This window comes from Ascaphus truei, chromosome 6 (genome assembly GCF_040206685.1).
Source record: "Ascaphus truei isolate aAscTru1 chromosome 6, aAscTru1.hap1, whole genome shotgun sequence".
Lineage (NCBI taxonomy): Eukaryota > Metazoa > Chordata > Amphibia > Anura > Ascaphidae > Ascaphus > Ascaphus truei.
This window is the reverse complement of record NC_134488.1, coordinates 53,056,556-53,072,731: the sequence shown is the minus strand read 5'-3', so window position 1 is coordinate 53,072,731 and position 16,176 is coordinate 53,056,556. Positions and strand designations below refer to the sequence as shown.

General features: G+C 51.7%; 2 protein-coding genes across 2 annotated transcripts in view; both read left to right on the top strand.

The window, feature by feature from the left end:
• Positions 1-16,176, top strand: part of RPL27A (ribosomal protein L27a) — a 240,408-nt gene that overhangs the window by 178,765 nt on the left and 45,467 nt on the right. The window lies entirely within an intron of this gene.
• The window catches only part of PANX3 (pannexin 3), a 32,549-nt gene that overhangs the window by 6,386 nt on the left and 9,987 nt on the right, over positions 1-16,176 (top strand). Inside the window, exon 2 of the mRNA XM_075603159.1 lies at positions 12,573-12,715. Within this exon, the coding sequence (XP_075459274.1) occupies positions 12,573-12,715 (143 nt within the window). The remainder of the gene's footprint in view (positions 1-12,572; positions 12,716-16,176) is intronic.

The window sequence follows — 16,176 nt, the reverse complement described above, 5'->3', positions numbered from 1 at the left end:
GAGGAAGGAGGAGGAGTGGGGTGGTGGTGAGGAAGGAGGAGGAGGGGGTTGTGGTGAGAAAGGAGGGGTGTGGTTGTGAGGAAAGAGGAGGAGTGGTGGTGAGAAAGGAGGAGGGGGTGGTGGTGAGGAAGGAGGAGGGGGTGGTGGTGAGGAAGGAGGAGGGGGGGTGGTGAGGAAGGAGGAGGGGGTGGTGGTGAGGAAGGAGGAGGAGGGGGTTGTGGTGCGAAAGGAGGGGTGTGGTGGTGAGGAAGGAGGGGGTGTGGTGTGAGGAAGGTGGAAGGGGGGTGGTGAGGAAGGAGGAGGAGTGGGGTGGTGGTGAGGAAGGAGGAGGAGTGGGGTGGTGGTGAGGAAGGAGGAGGAGTGGGGTGGTGGTGAGGAAGGAGGAGGAGGGGGTTGTGGTGAGAAAGGAGGGGTGTGGTGGTGAGGAAAGAGGAGGAGTGGTGGTGAGGAAGGAGGGGGTGTGGTGGTGAGGAAGGTGGAAGGGGGAGGTGTGATGAGAAAGGAGAGGGAGGGTGGTGGTGAGGAAGGAGGGAGGGTCGTGGTGAGGAAGGAGGAGGAGTGGGGTGGTGGTGAGGAAGGAGGAGGAGTGGGGTGTGGTGGTGAGGAAGGAGGAGGAGGGGGTTGTGGTGAGAAAGGAGGGGTGTGGTGGTGAGGAAAGAGGAGGAGTGGTGGTGAGGAAGGAGGGGGTGTGGTGGTGAGGAAGGAGGAGGGGGTGGTGGTGAGGAAGGAGGAGGGGGGGTGGTGAGGAAGGAGGAGGGGGTGGTGGTGAGGAAGGAGGAGGAGGGGGTTGTGGTGCGAAAGGAGGGGTGTGGTGGTGAGGAAGGAGGGGGTGTGGTGGTGAGGAAGGTGGAAGGGGGGTGGTGTGGAAGGAGGAGGAGTGGGGTGGTGGTGAGGAAGGAGGAGGAGTGGGGTGGTGGTGAGGAAGGAGGAGTGGGGTGATGGTGAGGAAGGAGGAGGAGGGGGTTGTGGTGAGAAAGGAGGGGTGTGGTGGTGAGGAAAGAGGAGGAGTGATGGTGAGGAAGGAGGAGGGGGTGGTGGTGAGGAAGGAGGAGGGAATGGTGGTGAGGAAGGAGGAGGAGTGGTGGTGAGGAAGGAGGAGGGGGGTGGTGGTGAGGAAGGAGGAGGAGGGGGTTGTGGTGCGAAAGGAGGGGTGTGGTGGTGAGGAAGGAGGGGGTGTGGTGGTGAGGAAGGTGGAACGGGGGTGGTGAGGAAGGAGGAGGAGTGGGGTGGTGGTGAGGAAGGATGAGGAGTGGGGTGGTGGTGAGGAAGGAGGAGTGGGGTGGTGGTGAGGAAGGAGGAGGAGGGGGTTGTGGTGAGAGGAGGGGTGTGGTGGTGAGGAAAGAGGAGGAGTGGTGAGGAAGGAGGGGGTGTGGTGGTGAGGAAGGTGGAAGGGGGAGGTGTGATGAGAAAGGAGAGCGAGGGTGGTGGTGAGGAAGGAGGGAGGGTGGTGGTGAGGAAGGAGGGGGGTTGTGGTTAGGAAGGAGGAGGGCGGGTGGTGGTGAGGAAGGAGGAGGGGGGGTGAGGAAGGAGGGGTGGGGTGGTGGTGAGGAAGGAGGAGGGGGTTGTGGTGAGGAAGGAGGAGGGGGTGGTAAGGAAGGAGGGGGTGTGGTGGTGAGGAAGGAGGAGGAGGTGTGATGAGAGAAGAGGGAGGGTGGGTGGTGAGGAAGGAGGGTTGTGGTGGTGAGGAAGGAGGAGGAGGTGTGATGAGAGAAGAGGGAGGGGGGGGGGTGGTGAGGAAGGAGGGAGGGTGGTGGTGAGGAAGGAGGGGGGAGGTAGTGGTAAGGAAGGAGGAGGGCGGGTGGTGGTGAGGAAGGAGGAGGGGGGTGGTGGTGAGGAAGGAGGAGGGGGGGTGGTGAGGAAGGAGGAGGAGTGGTGGTGAGGAAGGAGGGGGTGTGGTGGTGAGGCAGGTGGAAGGGGGAGGTGGGGTGAGGAAGGAGGAGGAGTGGTGGTGAGAGAAGAGGGAGGGCGGGTGGTGAGGAAGGAGGGGGGGTGATGGTGAGGAAGGAGGGGGGAGGTAGTGGTAAGGAAGGAGGAGGGCGGGTGGTGGTGAGGAAGGAGGAGGGGGGTGGTGGTGAGGAAGGAGGAGAGGGGGTGGTGAGGAAGGAGGAGGAGTGGTGGTGAGGAAGGAGGGTGTGGTGGTGAGGAAGGTGGAAGGGGGAGGTGGGGTGAGGAAGGAGGAGGAGTGGTGAGGAAGGAGGGGGAGTGGTGGTGAGGAAGGAGGGGGTGTGGTGGTGAGGAAGGTGGAAGGGGGAGGTGGTGAGGAAGGTGGAAGGGGGAGGTGGTGAGGAAGGAGGAGGAGTGGTGGTGAGGAAGGAGGGGGTGTGGTGGTGAGGAAGGTGGAAGGGGGAGGTGGTGAGGAAGGAGGAGGAGGTGTGGTGAGAGAAGAGGGAGGGTGGTGGTGAGAAAGGAGGGAGGGTGGTGGTGAGGAAGGAGGGGGGTGCTGGTTAGGAAGGAAGAGGGGGGTGGTGGTTAGGAAGGAGGAGGGAGGTGGTGGTAAGGAAGGAGGAGGGCGGGTGGTGGTGAGGAAGGAGGAGGGGGGGTGGTGAGGAAGGAGGAGGGGGGGTGGTGGTGAGGAAGGAGGAGGGGTGGTGGTGAGGAAGGAGGAAAGCGGGTGGTGAGGAAGGAGGGAGGGTGGTGGTGAGGAAGGAGGGTGGGTGGTGGTGAGGAAGGAGGAGGGGGGGTGGTGAGGAAGGAGGAGGGGGTGTGGTGAGGAAGGAGGAGGGGAGGGTGGTGAGGAAGGAGGGGGTGGTGGTGAGGAAGGTGGAAAGGGGAGGTGGTGAGGAAGGAGGAGGGGGGGTGGTGAGGAAGGAGGAGGGGGGGTGGTGAGGAAGGAGGAGGGGAGGGTGGTGAGGAAGGAGGGGGTGGTGGTGAGGAAGGTGGAAAGGGGAGGTGGTGAGGAAGGAGGAGGGGGGGGTGAGGAAGGAGGAGGGGAGGGTGGTGAGGAAGGAGGGGGTGGTGGTGAGGAAGGTGGAAAGGGGAGGTGGTGAGGAAGGAGGAGGGGGGGTGAGGAAGGAGGAGGTGAGGAAGGTGGAAGGGGAGGTGGTGAGGAGGAGGAGGTGTGATGAGAAAGGAGAGGGAGGGTGGTGGTGAGGAAGGAGGGAGGATGGTGGTGAGGAAGGAGGAGGGGGGTGGTGGTGAGGAAGGAGGAGGGGGGTGGTGGTGAGGAAGGAGGAGGGGGAGTGTTGAGGAAGGAGGAGGAGTGGTGGTGAGGAAGGAGGGGGTGTGGTGGTGAGGAAGGTGGAAGGGGGAGGTGGTGAGGGAGGAGGAGTGATGAGGGAAGAGGGAGGGTGGTGGTGAGGAAGGAGGGAGGGTAGTGGTGAGGAAGGAGGGGGTGGTGGTGAGGAAGGAGGAGGGAGGTAGTGGTGGTGAGGAAGGAGGAGGAGGGTGGGGTGGTGAGGAAGGAGGAGGGGGGTGGTGGTGAGGAAGGAGGAGGGGTGGTGGTGGTTAGGAAGAGGAAGGAGGGGGGTGGTGGTGGTGAGGCAGGGAAAGGAGGGGGGTGGCGGTGAGGAAGGAGGAGCGGGTGGCGGTGAGGAATGAGGAGGGTGGTGGCGGTGAGGAAGGAGGAGGAGGATGGGGTGATGTAAGTATGGTGGTGAGAGTAAAAGTATACAGTGGTGTTGGAGCTGTGCTGTGTCAGTCACAGTATTTATATTTAGATAGCAAGCTCAGCTGATCACTACAATTATTGAGATATAAGAATAGGAGTCATGATTTTATCCAATTGTTGGTGAGCATTTGGTATGCTGTGATATTGACAACCCTATCAGTATTGTACAGTATTAACCCTTCACCTTTCAAATGCATGCCTGTGAATTTCCCATTCACATTTGGGTTATAGGGCATTTTATTGTGTAAAAGAATTAATGTACAGGTTGCACATATCATCCTTACTTTATGCAACACAGTACACTGTGTGATAGGTTACACAGTGGGGGTGAGATCATATATCACATGGGACACATCCATTATACCCACTGTGAATAGTTACAGTGCACCGAGTGCACATGGTTCTCATAGATCACTTTTTGCACTTGACAAAGACCTCACTCTTTATCATATTGTGGTGTGCAGCATTTACTCTTTGTTATATCTCATAGATCATCCACATTATATGAGAGTCCACTTTGAGAATTAGAGTTGATAAGACACATGGTACACAGTTCTCTACCGTACCTTCTGGTCAATGTTTTTAGTAAATACATATAAAAATTACCGGGAGCCACCACGGGACTGGGTGTTGCGATTACACCTCTTGTTGTCCAGAGTGGCCAAAGAGACACTGCAGGGTATGCCACCAGAAGATCGGGATGACTATAACCATGTTAAAGGAATGCTGCTGATGCAGTATTCCCTCAACCCAGAAGCTTACTGGGGCATGTTCAGGACAGGGGAACGATACCCCTGGGAGTCCTATGTCCTGTATGGGGCCCGCATGGCATTGCAGGAGGCAGTGCATGGAGGGTTTTGGTGCTACCAAATACCACACGTTACTGGAATTGATCTTTCAAGAACAGTTGTTGCAGCAGTGTCCCTAAGACCCATGTGGAAGCTGCGAGGATGGCTGATGAATTTGTGACCAGTCGCACTTTAATGGATGGGAAAAGGGCTACCAAGGGACTGGCCGTTCCGGTCAAGGTAGCCAATCAGACCCCTCAGTGGATACACAAGCCTGCAGCAGAAGGCAGGGTCCCCAAAGCTGCAGAGTTTAAACACGAGAGCCGATGTTACCTGTACAACAAAGTGGGTCACATCAGACCAGACTGTCCGGACCGTCAAAAGTCCGGTGGACCCCAACAGGGCAACGTTCTCCAGCTGCGAGGCCAGTTGCCCGTGTGCTGTCACACACAGAGGGGTAAAGAACTGCCACGGAATCACCCCACAGAGGGACGTCCATGGAGAGATCTGCACTTGCCCCCCAGGAACCAGCAGCGGAGACAGAGGGATATCAGGTTGCACCAGTCGGGTTGCAATCCAACGAAGTCCGGCAGAAGCATCTGCGGAGAGTGACCATCGGAGATCGCCAAACAGACGGCTTGCTCGACTCCGGTGCCACTGTTACCCTGGTCCAACCTGATATGGTCTGGCCAGAGGATTTGCTCCCGGACACCGGGATGCAAGTGACCAGGCCAGACGGAGGACCACGGCCCCTCCAGGTTGCCCGGGTCTTTTTGGATTGGGGTGCCGGATGTGGCATGAGGGAGGTGGGGGTATTGCCCGGGTTAGATGCTGAGGTCCTCCTTGGCAATGACCTGGGGCACGTAACCTTTGTGTTCACAGCCGAGCTGGCTCCTGTTGCAGCGATTACCAGAAGTCAGTCAACCAAGGTTGCATCGGAACCAACCCCTGTCCCCCTGCATTTGGGACCAACTGTTCCAGGGGTCTCTGCAGAGACCAAACAGGAGGGAGGGTGGTGGTGAGGAAGGAGGGGGGTGGTGGTTAGGAAGGAAGAGGGGGGTGGTGGTTAGGAAGGAGGAGGGAGGTGGTGGTAAGGAAGGAGGAGGGCGGGTGGTGGTGAGGAAGGAGGAGGGGGGGTGGTGAGGAAGGAGGAGGGGGGGTGGTGGTGAGGAAGGAGGAGGGGTGGTGGTGAGGAAGGAGGAAAGCGGGTGGTGAGGAAGGAGGGAGGGTGGTGGTGAGGAAGGAGGGTGGGTGGTGGTGAGGAAGGAGGAGGGGGGGTGGTGAGGAAGGAGGAGGGGGTGTGGTGAGGAAGGAGGAGGGGAGGGTGGTGAGGAAGGAGGGGGTGGTGGTGAGGAAGGTGGAAAGGGGAGGTGGTGAGGAAGGAGGAGGGGGGGTGGTGAGGAAGGAGGAGGGGGGGTGGTGAGGAAGGAGGAGGGGAGGGTGGTGAGGAAGGAGGGGGTGGTGGTGAGGAAGGTGGAAAGGGGAGGTGGTGAGGAAGGAGGAGGGGGGGTGAGGAAGGAGGAGGGGAGGGTGGTGAGGAAGGAGGGGGTGGTGGTGAGGAAGGTGGAAAGGGGAGGTGGTGAGGAAGGAGGAGGGGGGTGAGGAAGGAGGAGGTGAGGAAGGTGGAAGGGGAGGTGGTGAGGAGGAGGAGGTGTGATGAGAAAGGAGAGGGAGGGTGGTGGTGAGGAAGGAGGGAGGATGGTGGTGAGGAAGGAGGAGGGGGGTGGTGGTGAGGAAGGAGGAGGGGGGTGGTGGTGAGGAAGGAGGAGGGGGAGTGTTGAGGAAGGAGGAGGAGTGGTGGTGAGGAAGGAGGGGGTGTGGTGGTGAGGAAGGTGGAAGGGGGAGGTGGTGAGGGAGGAGGAGTGATGAGGGAAGAGGGAGGGTGGTGGTGAGGAAGGAGGGAGGGTAGTGGTGAAAAAGGAGGGGGTGGTGGTGAGGAAGGAGGAGGGAGGTAGTGGTGGTGAGGAAGGAGGAGGAGGGTGGGGTGGTGAGGAAGGAGGAGGGGGGTGGTGGTGAGGAAGGAGGAGGGGTGGTGGTGGTTAGGAAGAGGAAGGAGGGGGGTGGTGGTGGTGAGGCAGGGAAAGGAGGGGGGTGGCGGTGAGGAAGGAGGAGCGGGTGGCGGTGAGGAATGAGGAGGGTGGTGGCGGTGAGGAAGGAGGAGGAGGATGGGGTGATGTAAGTATGGTGGTGAGAGTAAAAGTATACAGTGGTGTTGGAGCTGTGCTGTGTCAGTCACAGTATTTATATTTAGATAGCAAGCTCAGCTGATCACTACAATTATTGAGATATAAGAATAGGAGTCATGATTTTATCCAATTGTTGGTGAGCATTTGGTATGCTGTGATATTGACAACCCTATCAGTATTGTACAGTATTAACCCTTCACCTTTCAAATGCATGCCTGTGAATTTCCCATTCACATTTGGGTTATAGGGCATTTTATTGTGTAAAAGAATTAATGTACAGGTTGCACATATCATCCTTACTTTATGCAACACAGTACACTGTGTGATAGGTTACACAGTGGGGGTGAGATCATATATCACATGGGACACATCCATTATACCCACTGTGAATAGTTACAGTGCACCGAGTGCACATGGTTCTCATAGATCACTTTTTGCACTTGACAAAGACCTCACTCTTTATCATATTGTGGTGTGCAGCATTTACTCTTTGTTATATCTCATAGATCATCCACATTATATGAGAGTCCACTTTGAGAATTAGAGTTGATAAGACACATGGTACACAGTTCTCTACCGTACCTTCTGGTCAATGTTTTTAGTAAATACATATAAAAATTACCGGGAGCCACCAGACTGGGTGTTGCGATTACACCTCTTCTTGTCCAGAGTGGCCAAAGAGACACTGCAGGGTATGCCACCAGAAGATCGGGATGACTATAACCATGTTAAAGGAATGCTGCTGATGCAGTATTCCCTCAACCCAGAAGCTTACTGGGGCATGTTCAGGACAGGGGAACGATACCCCTGGGAGTCCTATGTCCTGTATGGGGCCCGCATGGCATTGCAGGAGGCAGTGCATGGAGGGTTTTGGTGCTACCAAATACCACACGTTACTGGAATTGATCTTTCAAGAACAGTTGTTGCAGCAGTGTCCCTAAGACCCATGTGGAAGCTGCGAGGATGGCTGATGAATTTGTGACCAGTCGCACTTTAATGGATGGGAAAAGGGCTACCAAGGGACTGGCCGTTCCGGTCAAGGTAGCCAATCAGACCCCTCAGTGGATACACAAGCCTGCAGCAGAAGGCAGGGTCCCCAAAGCTGCAGAGTTTAAACACGAGAGCCGATGTTACCTGTACAACAAAGTGGGTCACATCAGACCAGACTGTCCGGACCGTCAAAAGTCCGGTGGACCCCAACAGGGCAACGTTCTCCAGCTGCGAGGCCAGTTGCCCGTGTGCTGTCACACACAGAGGGGTCAAGAACTGCCACGGAATCACCCCACAGAGGGACGTCCATGGAGAGATCTGCACTTGCCCCCCAGGAACCAGCAGCGGAGACAGAGGGATATCAGGTTGCACCAGTCGGGTTGCAATCCAACGAAGTCCGGCAGAAGCATCTGCGGAGAGTGACCATCGGAGATCGCCAAACAGACGGCTTGCTCGACTCCGGTGCCACTGTTACCCTGGTCCAACCTGATATGGTCTGGCCAGAGGATTTGCTCCCGGACACCGGGATGCAAGTGACCAGGCCAGACGGAGGACCACGGCCCCTCCAGGTTGCCCGGGTCTTTTTGGATTGGGGTGCCGGATGTGGCATGAGGGAGGTGGGGGTATTGCCCGGGTTAGATGCTGAGGTCCTCCTTGGCAATGACCTGGGGCACGTAACCTTTGTGTTCACAGCCGAGCTGGCTCCTGTTGCAGCGATTACCAGAAGTCAGTCAACCAAGGTTGCATCGGAACCAACCCCTGTCCCCCTGCATTTGGGACCAACTGTTCCAGGGGTCTCTGCAGAGACCAAACAGGTAAGCCAGACTGAGTCGCGACCAGGTACTGACTTACTGTTCCAGTTACCTGTTCCCGTTCCCCCTCGACTTTTAGACTAAGGTTGATGGCCAGTGTTAGGGACACAGTTCAGGGAAGCGGTGAAAGCTGACTCCAGCTTTGAAGGCATGAGACTTCGGGCGTCCGAGTCTAAATAAAGGGAAGGGTCAAACCACTTTCTGTGGCACCGCGGGCTCTTGTATAGGGAGCAAGGATCTACCGGGTTAAATAGAGTCTGGACAGGTAGAAGACAGCTAGTGGTACCCAGGGAGTATAGGCAACAGTTGTTACAGGTAGCCCACTTCATTCCACTAGCGGAGCATCAGGGGGTCACTCGGACGAGAGCCTGGCTGTTGCAGAGTTACTGCTGGCCGGCGGCATCAGGGGCTGTGGCAGATTTCTGCCAGTCCTGTGATGCCTGCCAGTGTGTATTTAAGGCGGGTGACCGTGTGAAGGCACCCCTGAACCCTTTACCGGTAATTGGGGAACCTTTCCAGCGGGTAGCTATGAATATAGGGGGTTCCCTCATGATCCCCAGCTGGACGAGCAAGCATTACATCCTCATGGTAGTGAACGTGGCTACGTGGTACCCTGAGGTGGTAGCCCTTGCCACCATCGATGCTAGGGCAGTAGCAAACGCATTGCTAGTCATCTTCACTAGGGTAGGTTTCCCTAGCGAGATCCTAACCGATCAAGGGTCACAATTCATGAGTGCGGGTTGAAGCACCAGCGCACGACCCCTTATCACCCCCAAACGAAAGGACTATGTGAGAGGTTCAATGGTAACCTGAAGCAGATGCTTCGTGCGTTTATTGAGGCGGAGGGGAAAGACTGGGAGATTCACCTGCAGAACTTGCTGTTTGCATACCGAGAGGTACCGCATGAATTTACCAGCTTTTCTCCCTGTGAGCTCCTATATGGTCGCAGGGTGCGGGGACCTCTCAACTTATTCCGTGAGGGATGGGAAAGGGAGACTACCAATACTGATGCTTCTGTGCTTCAGTATGTGGTAGATCTCAGAGACCGGCTAGAGATGCTCATGGGGTTGGCACAAAACAACCTTAGGGATACTCAGATCAAGCAGAACACTTGGTATGATCAGAATACCCGTAGCAGAGAATTCATCCCAGGACAGCAAGTACAGTACTTGTTCTGAAGCACACTCGGGAGAACAAATTAATGGCTGCCTGGTCTGGACCGCCCACAGTTCTCAGAAAGATGAATGAGTGCAACTATGTTGTACAGTTAGATGGTGAAACAGGCAGAACTAGGACCTATCATATCAATATGCTCAAAGAGTACTTTTCACTGAGTGTGGCATCAGTGCTCGCTATCTGTAGTCCACTGATGGGGAATCCGGCGAGCAGTGCTCTGCTGGACCTCCTAGGGGAGGCTAGCCAGGGGGGCACAGTGGAGCAGGTTGAGATAGGGTTCCAGTTAAGTAGGCAGCAGAAAGCAGAAGCCAGGGCTATGTTAGAGCAGTATAAGGTTCGGTTCTCGGCACAAGCCGGGCAAAACGTATATTACAGATCATCCAGTACTCACAGGTGATCTGCGACCCATGCATAAGCTTGCCTACCGGGTATCAGCAGAGGTGAAGGGCAGTATAGAGAGGGGGGTAGGAGATGCTTGCCCTAGGGGTAATTGTACTGTCCCAGAGCCTTTGGGCTTGCCCGGTAGTCCTAGTACCTAAGGCTAAGGCCCCGGTCACGGCACTCTAATGCGCGCCCGCGGACGCTGTAGCAGGCAGCGGGGGCAAGGCCTTAGAAGGATGGGACCACCCGCTTCTGTGTGGACAACCTACAGCTCGATGCAGGGACGGTTTCAGATGTTTATCCCATGCCCCGCATGGATGAGCTGCTAGGTGAGCTTACGTGGGCAAAGTATCTGACTACCATGGATCTAAGTAAAGGGTACTGGCAGATCCCCCTGACCCAGGAGGCTAGGGAGAAGTCAGCATTCATTACTCCAAGTGGCCTCTATGAATTTTTAGTGATGCCATTCGGGATGAAGAATGCCCCGGCTTCCTTCCAACACCTGGTCAATAGGTTGCTGGAAGGGATGCAAAGTTTTGCAAGGGCATACCTGGATGACATTGCTGTATTTAGTAATTCATGGGACTCACATCTAGTGCATGTAGCAGCGGTGCTAGCCAGAATAAGGGAAGCAGGGCTTACATTGAAACCCTTAGTGCTTAGTCGGGATGGCAGAGGTATTGTACCTAGGGCACCTGGTGGGCGGAGGGTTTACTTTAGCGCCGAGCGCGGGTGAGCGTGTGCCCGCGCACGAGCGCGCGTGCACCATGTGAGCGAGGACTTACATATAGCTATATATGTAAGTAACCGCCGCAAGCACCGCCCGCTCAGTGCCAGCGCGGACGCAGCCTAAGTCGGTATTAGTAATATTCTCCAAATCAGATAAGAGGTGTATGTAAGAACAACTTAGCAATTCAGTCTAAACCAAATTGGTAAAGTGACTTCGAATATATAGCCTGTTTTTGGATTGTGTGCCTCTGGGTCACTCGCGTCCCTCTGTAAATGCGATAAGGTAGTAAAAGACCCGCGAGGAGTCACTATTGGAAAAATCCCAATAGCTAAAAAACAATTGTATACTGGTGACCCTAGGAATCGGTCATAATAGTATATAGACTAATCAATTCTATTGGCTTAATCAATTCACTAGTACCCATAAAGAGTCAGAAAACCTGCTTGCAAGCATAAGCTTGTTGCATACCCTATAAGAGAGGTATAATTCCTTGTTCATATCTATGATAGCAGGAATGAGTAAGATTGCGACATAGCCTTTCACTATAATTCGCTTTCCCAGTCAGCGGAGTCACTAGACAAATGGATAGCTTCTTGTGTGCTTAATTGTCTCTGGGGCTCAGGATGCTATCATATTAGCTTGGCAGGCTATGAAGTGTAGCATGCTGAGGTAGTAGTTCAGACGAATATAGCAGGTTATATCACCATTAGATAATTGTGATATTTTAATATTCTTTAGCCCATTAATTAGTACAGTGTGGTATTTATACTTGATCATTATAAGTCTAAAATGATCAGTGTAAGTAAAAGGGTATGACCTTTAAGAGTTACTGAAGCATGCTCATTTGCATGTCTTAGGCTAAGGCCCCGGTCACAGCGCTGTAATGCGCGCCCGCGCTTTTGGCTGCGCGTTCCGGCGATTCCCCGGTCTGCAGCTCACTGCAGGAGCAGAGACCTTGGGGGGGCGTGGCGGAGGAGTGACGGGGGCGCGGCCATGACGTCACCCGGCAGGTTCGCCCTCATTGGCTGAACCGCCGGGGGGCGTGCCTAGCCGCTCGACGCGTGTTCCTGCTCTCAATTCTATTGAGAGCAGGAGTACCTCTCGCGCGAGCGCTGCGGCCCCCCCTCGCAGCGGGCCCGGCACCATTGCGGGGAGGGCTCTCGTGAGCGCAGCGTCCTCCACAGCGGACGCTGTAGCAGGCAACGGGGGCAAGCCCTTAGACAGATCTGCAACCCCGCCTTTCACTATTATCACCCAGCACACAGCACTTCCACTGCAGCAAGGGATTCTGGGAAATGACATGCAAATGAGCACACCATGCCACCTTTTGCTTCAAGACAATTAACATAGAGAGAGAGAGAATATTTATATTTGTATTTGCTATATGCAATACGGTGGAGGTTTTTTTGCTGCCTTTTTCACCCACCATAACGTAAAATGTATATGGTATATGTATATATATCTGTGTGTATATAGGTACAGTATGTGTCTGTGTGTATATTTATTTTTGTGTGTATACATATAGTGTATATGTGTGTGTTTCAATGGTACACATGTTAACGAAGCGTTCACTGCCACGTTTGTGTTAATGCAACGCCTCATGTTAACAATATTGTCTGGTGTGTGTGTGTGTGTGTGTGTGTGTGTGTGTGTGTGTGTGTGTGTGTGTGTGTGTGTGTGTGTGTGTGTGTGTGTGTGTGTGTGTGTGTGTGTGTGTGTGTGTGTGTGTGTGTGTGTATATTTTTATTTACTGTATAAAGAGACAGAAAGAGATGTGTGTGTATTATTATAACCAATTTGAATTGTAATTAGTGTTTTATTGTATTGAACAATTTAAGTCTTACTCGGACTTAGTTGTAATATTATCAATTCAAATCTTAAATAATATTTATTCTATTTCAGGATCTCCGGTGATCTGTTTTCCTCCAAATAATTTTACGGGACAACAAATTCAATATGTTGACAAACATTGCTGGCATTCACTGACACATCATTATTTTGATTCCAATGGGACTGCTGCAGTGAAATCATTATGGATTCATAAGGTAGTCACATACTGTACTGTATATTGTTTACAATGTTACTTTAGTATAAATGTAACACCCCTATCCCCACCTGGCTGCAGAAGATAGGGTGTACATGCAATCAGTCTCTCTCTTGCACTGCAAACAGGATTTCTACCTGCTTCAGCGTAGTGTAGCTCAGCCAGTTTTACCTTTGTCTCAGGGCTTCTCCAGTGGATCTAGGCCAAGGCTGTAGTGAGGAGTAGAATAAGTAGAAAAGTAGAAAAGGGCGGCAGCAACTTTTAAAACAGGATGCTTGCTTTTATTGTCAGCAGGATCAGCATATCACACAGCATAGACAGGACAGGTTTTCAGCATGTATCTCTTGCAGAAGTTCCCCTCTCTGCCTGCAGTTCCTCCCAGGACCCACCCTAACCATGGCTAAGGTTGAAGCAGGCTCAGCCCCAGACCCCTACAAAGATCTGGACTACAGCCCTGCTCCCTGCAGCATGGGAACCTCAGTTGCATCAGGCACCTACTGTAGCGCAGTTTGCCCCAGCACACTCTTTCTCTCTATCGGGCGTTCTGTTCTGGCTGACAGATTCAATCTGTCAGTGGTGACATTGGATACCGAGGCTTGAGCCTCATTACTCCAAGTTCTCTTGTTGAGTATATTGTCGCACATTTAGAAAGCGTCTTGATCTATGTTACTTACCACAGTTGAGTTGGTTTCTCTAGGGTGGGTCCTCACCTCATATACGCAGGGGGTGTCAACCTTTCCCCTTCTCTGTCTCTGGGCAAAACATGCTGTAGCAATCTGTCCCCCCACTGGTCACATGGACTACTAGAACTTTCCTTGCTCTGAGTCATGCCGCATGTGCCTGGGATCTGCAACATTGTATCATCTCTCTGAGCCAGCTCACATGCAGGACAATGTGTAATGGGTTTAACCCTTACACTGCTAGAGTGCTGCCGTAGCCTGCATGCTAAAACGGGCCTGGTTTTAGAAGGGGGCTACATAAATATCATCAAAATGAAAACAGAGGCATACACTATGTATCCAGTTAATGTGGTGTAATTCTGTGGCAAACAAATAGCCGTTTTCTGAGTCACAATTGCTCCAATAATATCTTGCTACATAGGGTTATATTTACTAAAGTCTCTGGATGAAAACATGAGACAAAAGCTAGTGCAATATATACAGCAACAGATTTAGCAAACCAAAGCAATCCAATTGAAAGCAATTTTATTTTTTCCTTTGACAAATCAAGTGCAATTCTTTTGCACTGGTTTTGTAGTCAGGAGACATTATTGAAATAGTTCTCAAAGACTCAAATAAGTGATATATCAAAGTTTCCTGAATGCAAAATTAGGGAAAATTCACACAAGCAAACTCCAGGTTTATGATTTGTTATAATTTATGGTACCTTTTAGGGGACCAACATGAACATTCTTCATAGCTGGTATTAAAGAGCACAGAGGTTTTGAAAGCTCACGTCTCGTCTTCAGGTCTATGTCCAATACATCCAAATCCCTCCTCTTCTCACCACTTCCTCAACTACACATATAAGTCTCTGGTGTGAATAGTCTTGCCTTCCCCACCCCAATATACTGGCAATACCTCTGAAAAAGACAAAGAGGATGCTAAATGGCTAAGAACTGTCCATACAGTAACTCTCTAAACTTCTCATGCACTAACATTCCTATCCAGCTCAATGACATCTACAGTACCTCTCCCTTCTGTCTTGCTGATTTAACAATTCCCCCTAATCCAGATTAATTAAATGGTAGTAAGGCTGAGGCCCCGGTGTTAGCTCTGCACACGCACCCCCCATTCTAGCGGCACGTGCAGCTGATATCCCCAGTCTGCGGTCAGCTGCAGGGGGATAGATGGGGAGGGGGAGCGTGATGGGGGCACGGCCATGACATCACCCAGCAGGTTCGCCCTCATTGGCTGAAACGCGGGGGCGTGGCCAGCACTCCATCACAACTTGTGAGCACAGATTTCCTGTCTCAGAGAAATCTGTTCTCACAATGCGGTGGGCAAGGTGGGTAGTGGGCCTGGCTCCATTGAGGGGCGACTCTTGTCCCTGCAGGGGACCTACCCTAAGCCTTAGTGCAATTTAATGCCTTTTCATTTCAATCAACATTACTTGTACTGTAACACTGTACTTGTACTATTCACTTAACATACAGTAGGGAGTTTCCTCATCTGTAGGCATTTATACTTCCATTCAGGGAAGCCAAGGTTGAGGTCAGGTTTGTGTGGTCACTACAAGAGCAATAACATAACCAGATCTCAACATGTCATTACCGAATTTACGATAAGGCTTAATTTTAGTTACCATTTAGTTAATCTGGGTATATATTGTATTATATATAATTCCCTAATTCCGCCATCAGATCCATAATAAATTACCAAACTTGATCATTGAAACAAGTGACATAAAAAAGAAAGCATATTTAAAAAAAAAAGCCTTTAGTAACATTCATTTAGCGACAATAACACAATTTGATCTTGATTCGCCACCTCCACACTATTCTACACCAATATTTTCTGAGGGGTACAGTACTCCTGGACACAAATGAATCTTTTACTTTTATGTTTTGGGTTGTATCTGCTAATTAAGTTTCTTGCATTTGACAGATCTTTCTGGCAGAGACATTTAAGCAGATTTAATTGACCTTTTATTGCTGCACGCAAGAGGGAGAAAAATGACTGCCATATATTTACATATTCCAATATAATACTTGTTTGCAATGGAAAGTTTTTTTGGTTTAAGATTATTAAAAGGAACTTCCTGTAAAATTATGTATATCTCCTGACAGTGCAGATACATTATATGCAAAATGGGTCAAGGTTTAAATTAAGTGATTATTGTTGAAATCCGCCCCGTATACAGTATTTTTTGTGCTAACTATTTGCGTTTTATTTAAACACAGATTTTTGAGCTAAAGTGTATGAATGTAAACATACTATTGTTCTATTTTCCTTGGTAATTGTGTTGTACCATTTCTCAATCAAAATAATTAAGGATGTGTGTATACAGTCTATTAATCCTAATAGAGGTATATTAGTATTTTAGTATTTTATCTGTTAGTGTTAGGACTTGCGAACGGGTGTCTGCCTTGACGTGGCTCGCAAGCTTACAATGCGTTAGCCAAAGGGTTAAACTAAATGACCATTTTTCAAGGCAATATATAAGTATTTTACTGTGTATTTCTGTCATGTTGGATGTAGCATTGGGATTCTCTGTCGTCTGTTGTATACATATGCCACGCTCAATAGCACTCCATTTTGACACTTAAATACATACATATATTTTGTGGGGGCTCAGGGGTTCCCAAAAAGAGCTTGCTGGGGTTTTGTGTTCTATTGTTCTATTCTCCCTGGTACTTGTGTTGTACCATTTCTCAATCAAAATAATTAAGGCTGTATGTATACAGCCATAATTTTCTGTAGCACCTAAGGGTCGATATTAACAGAAATATTCTAAATACTA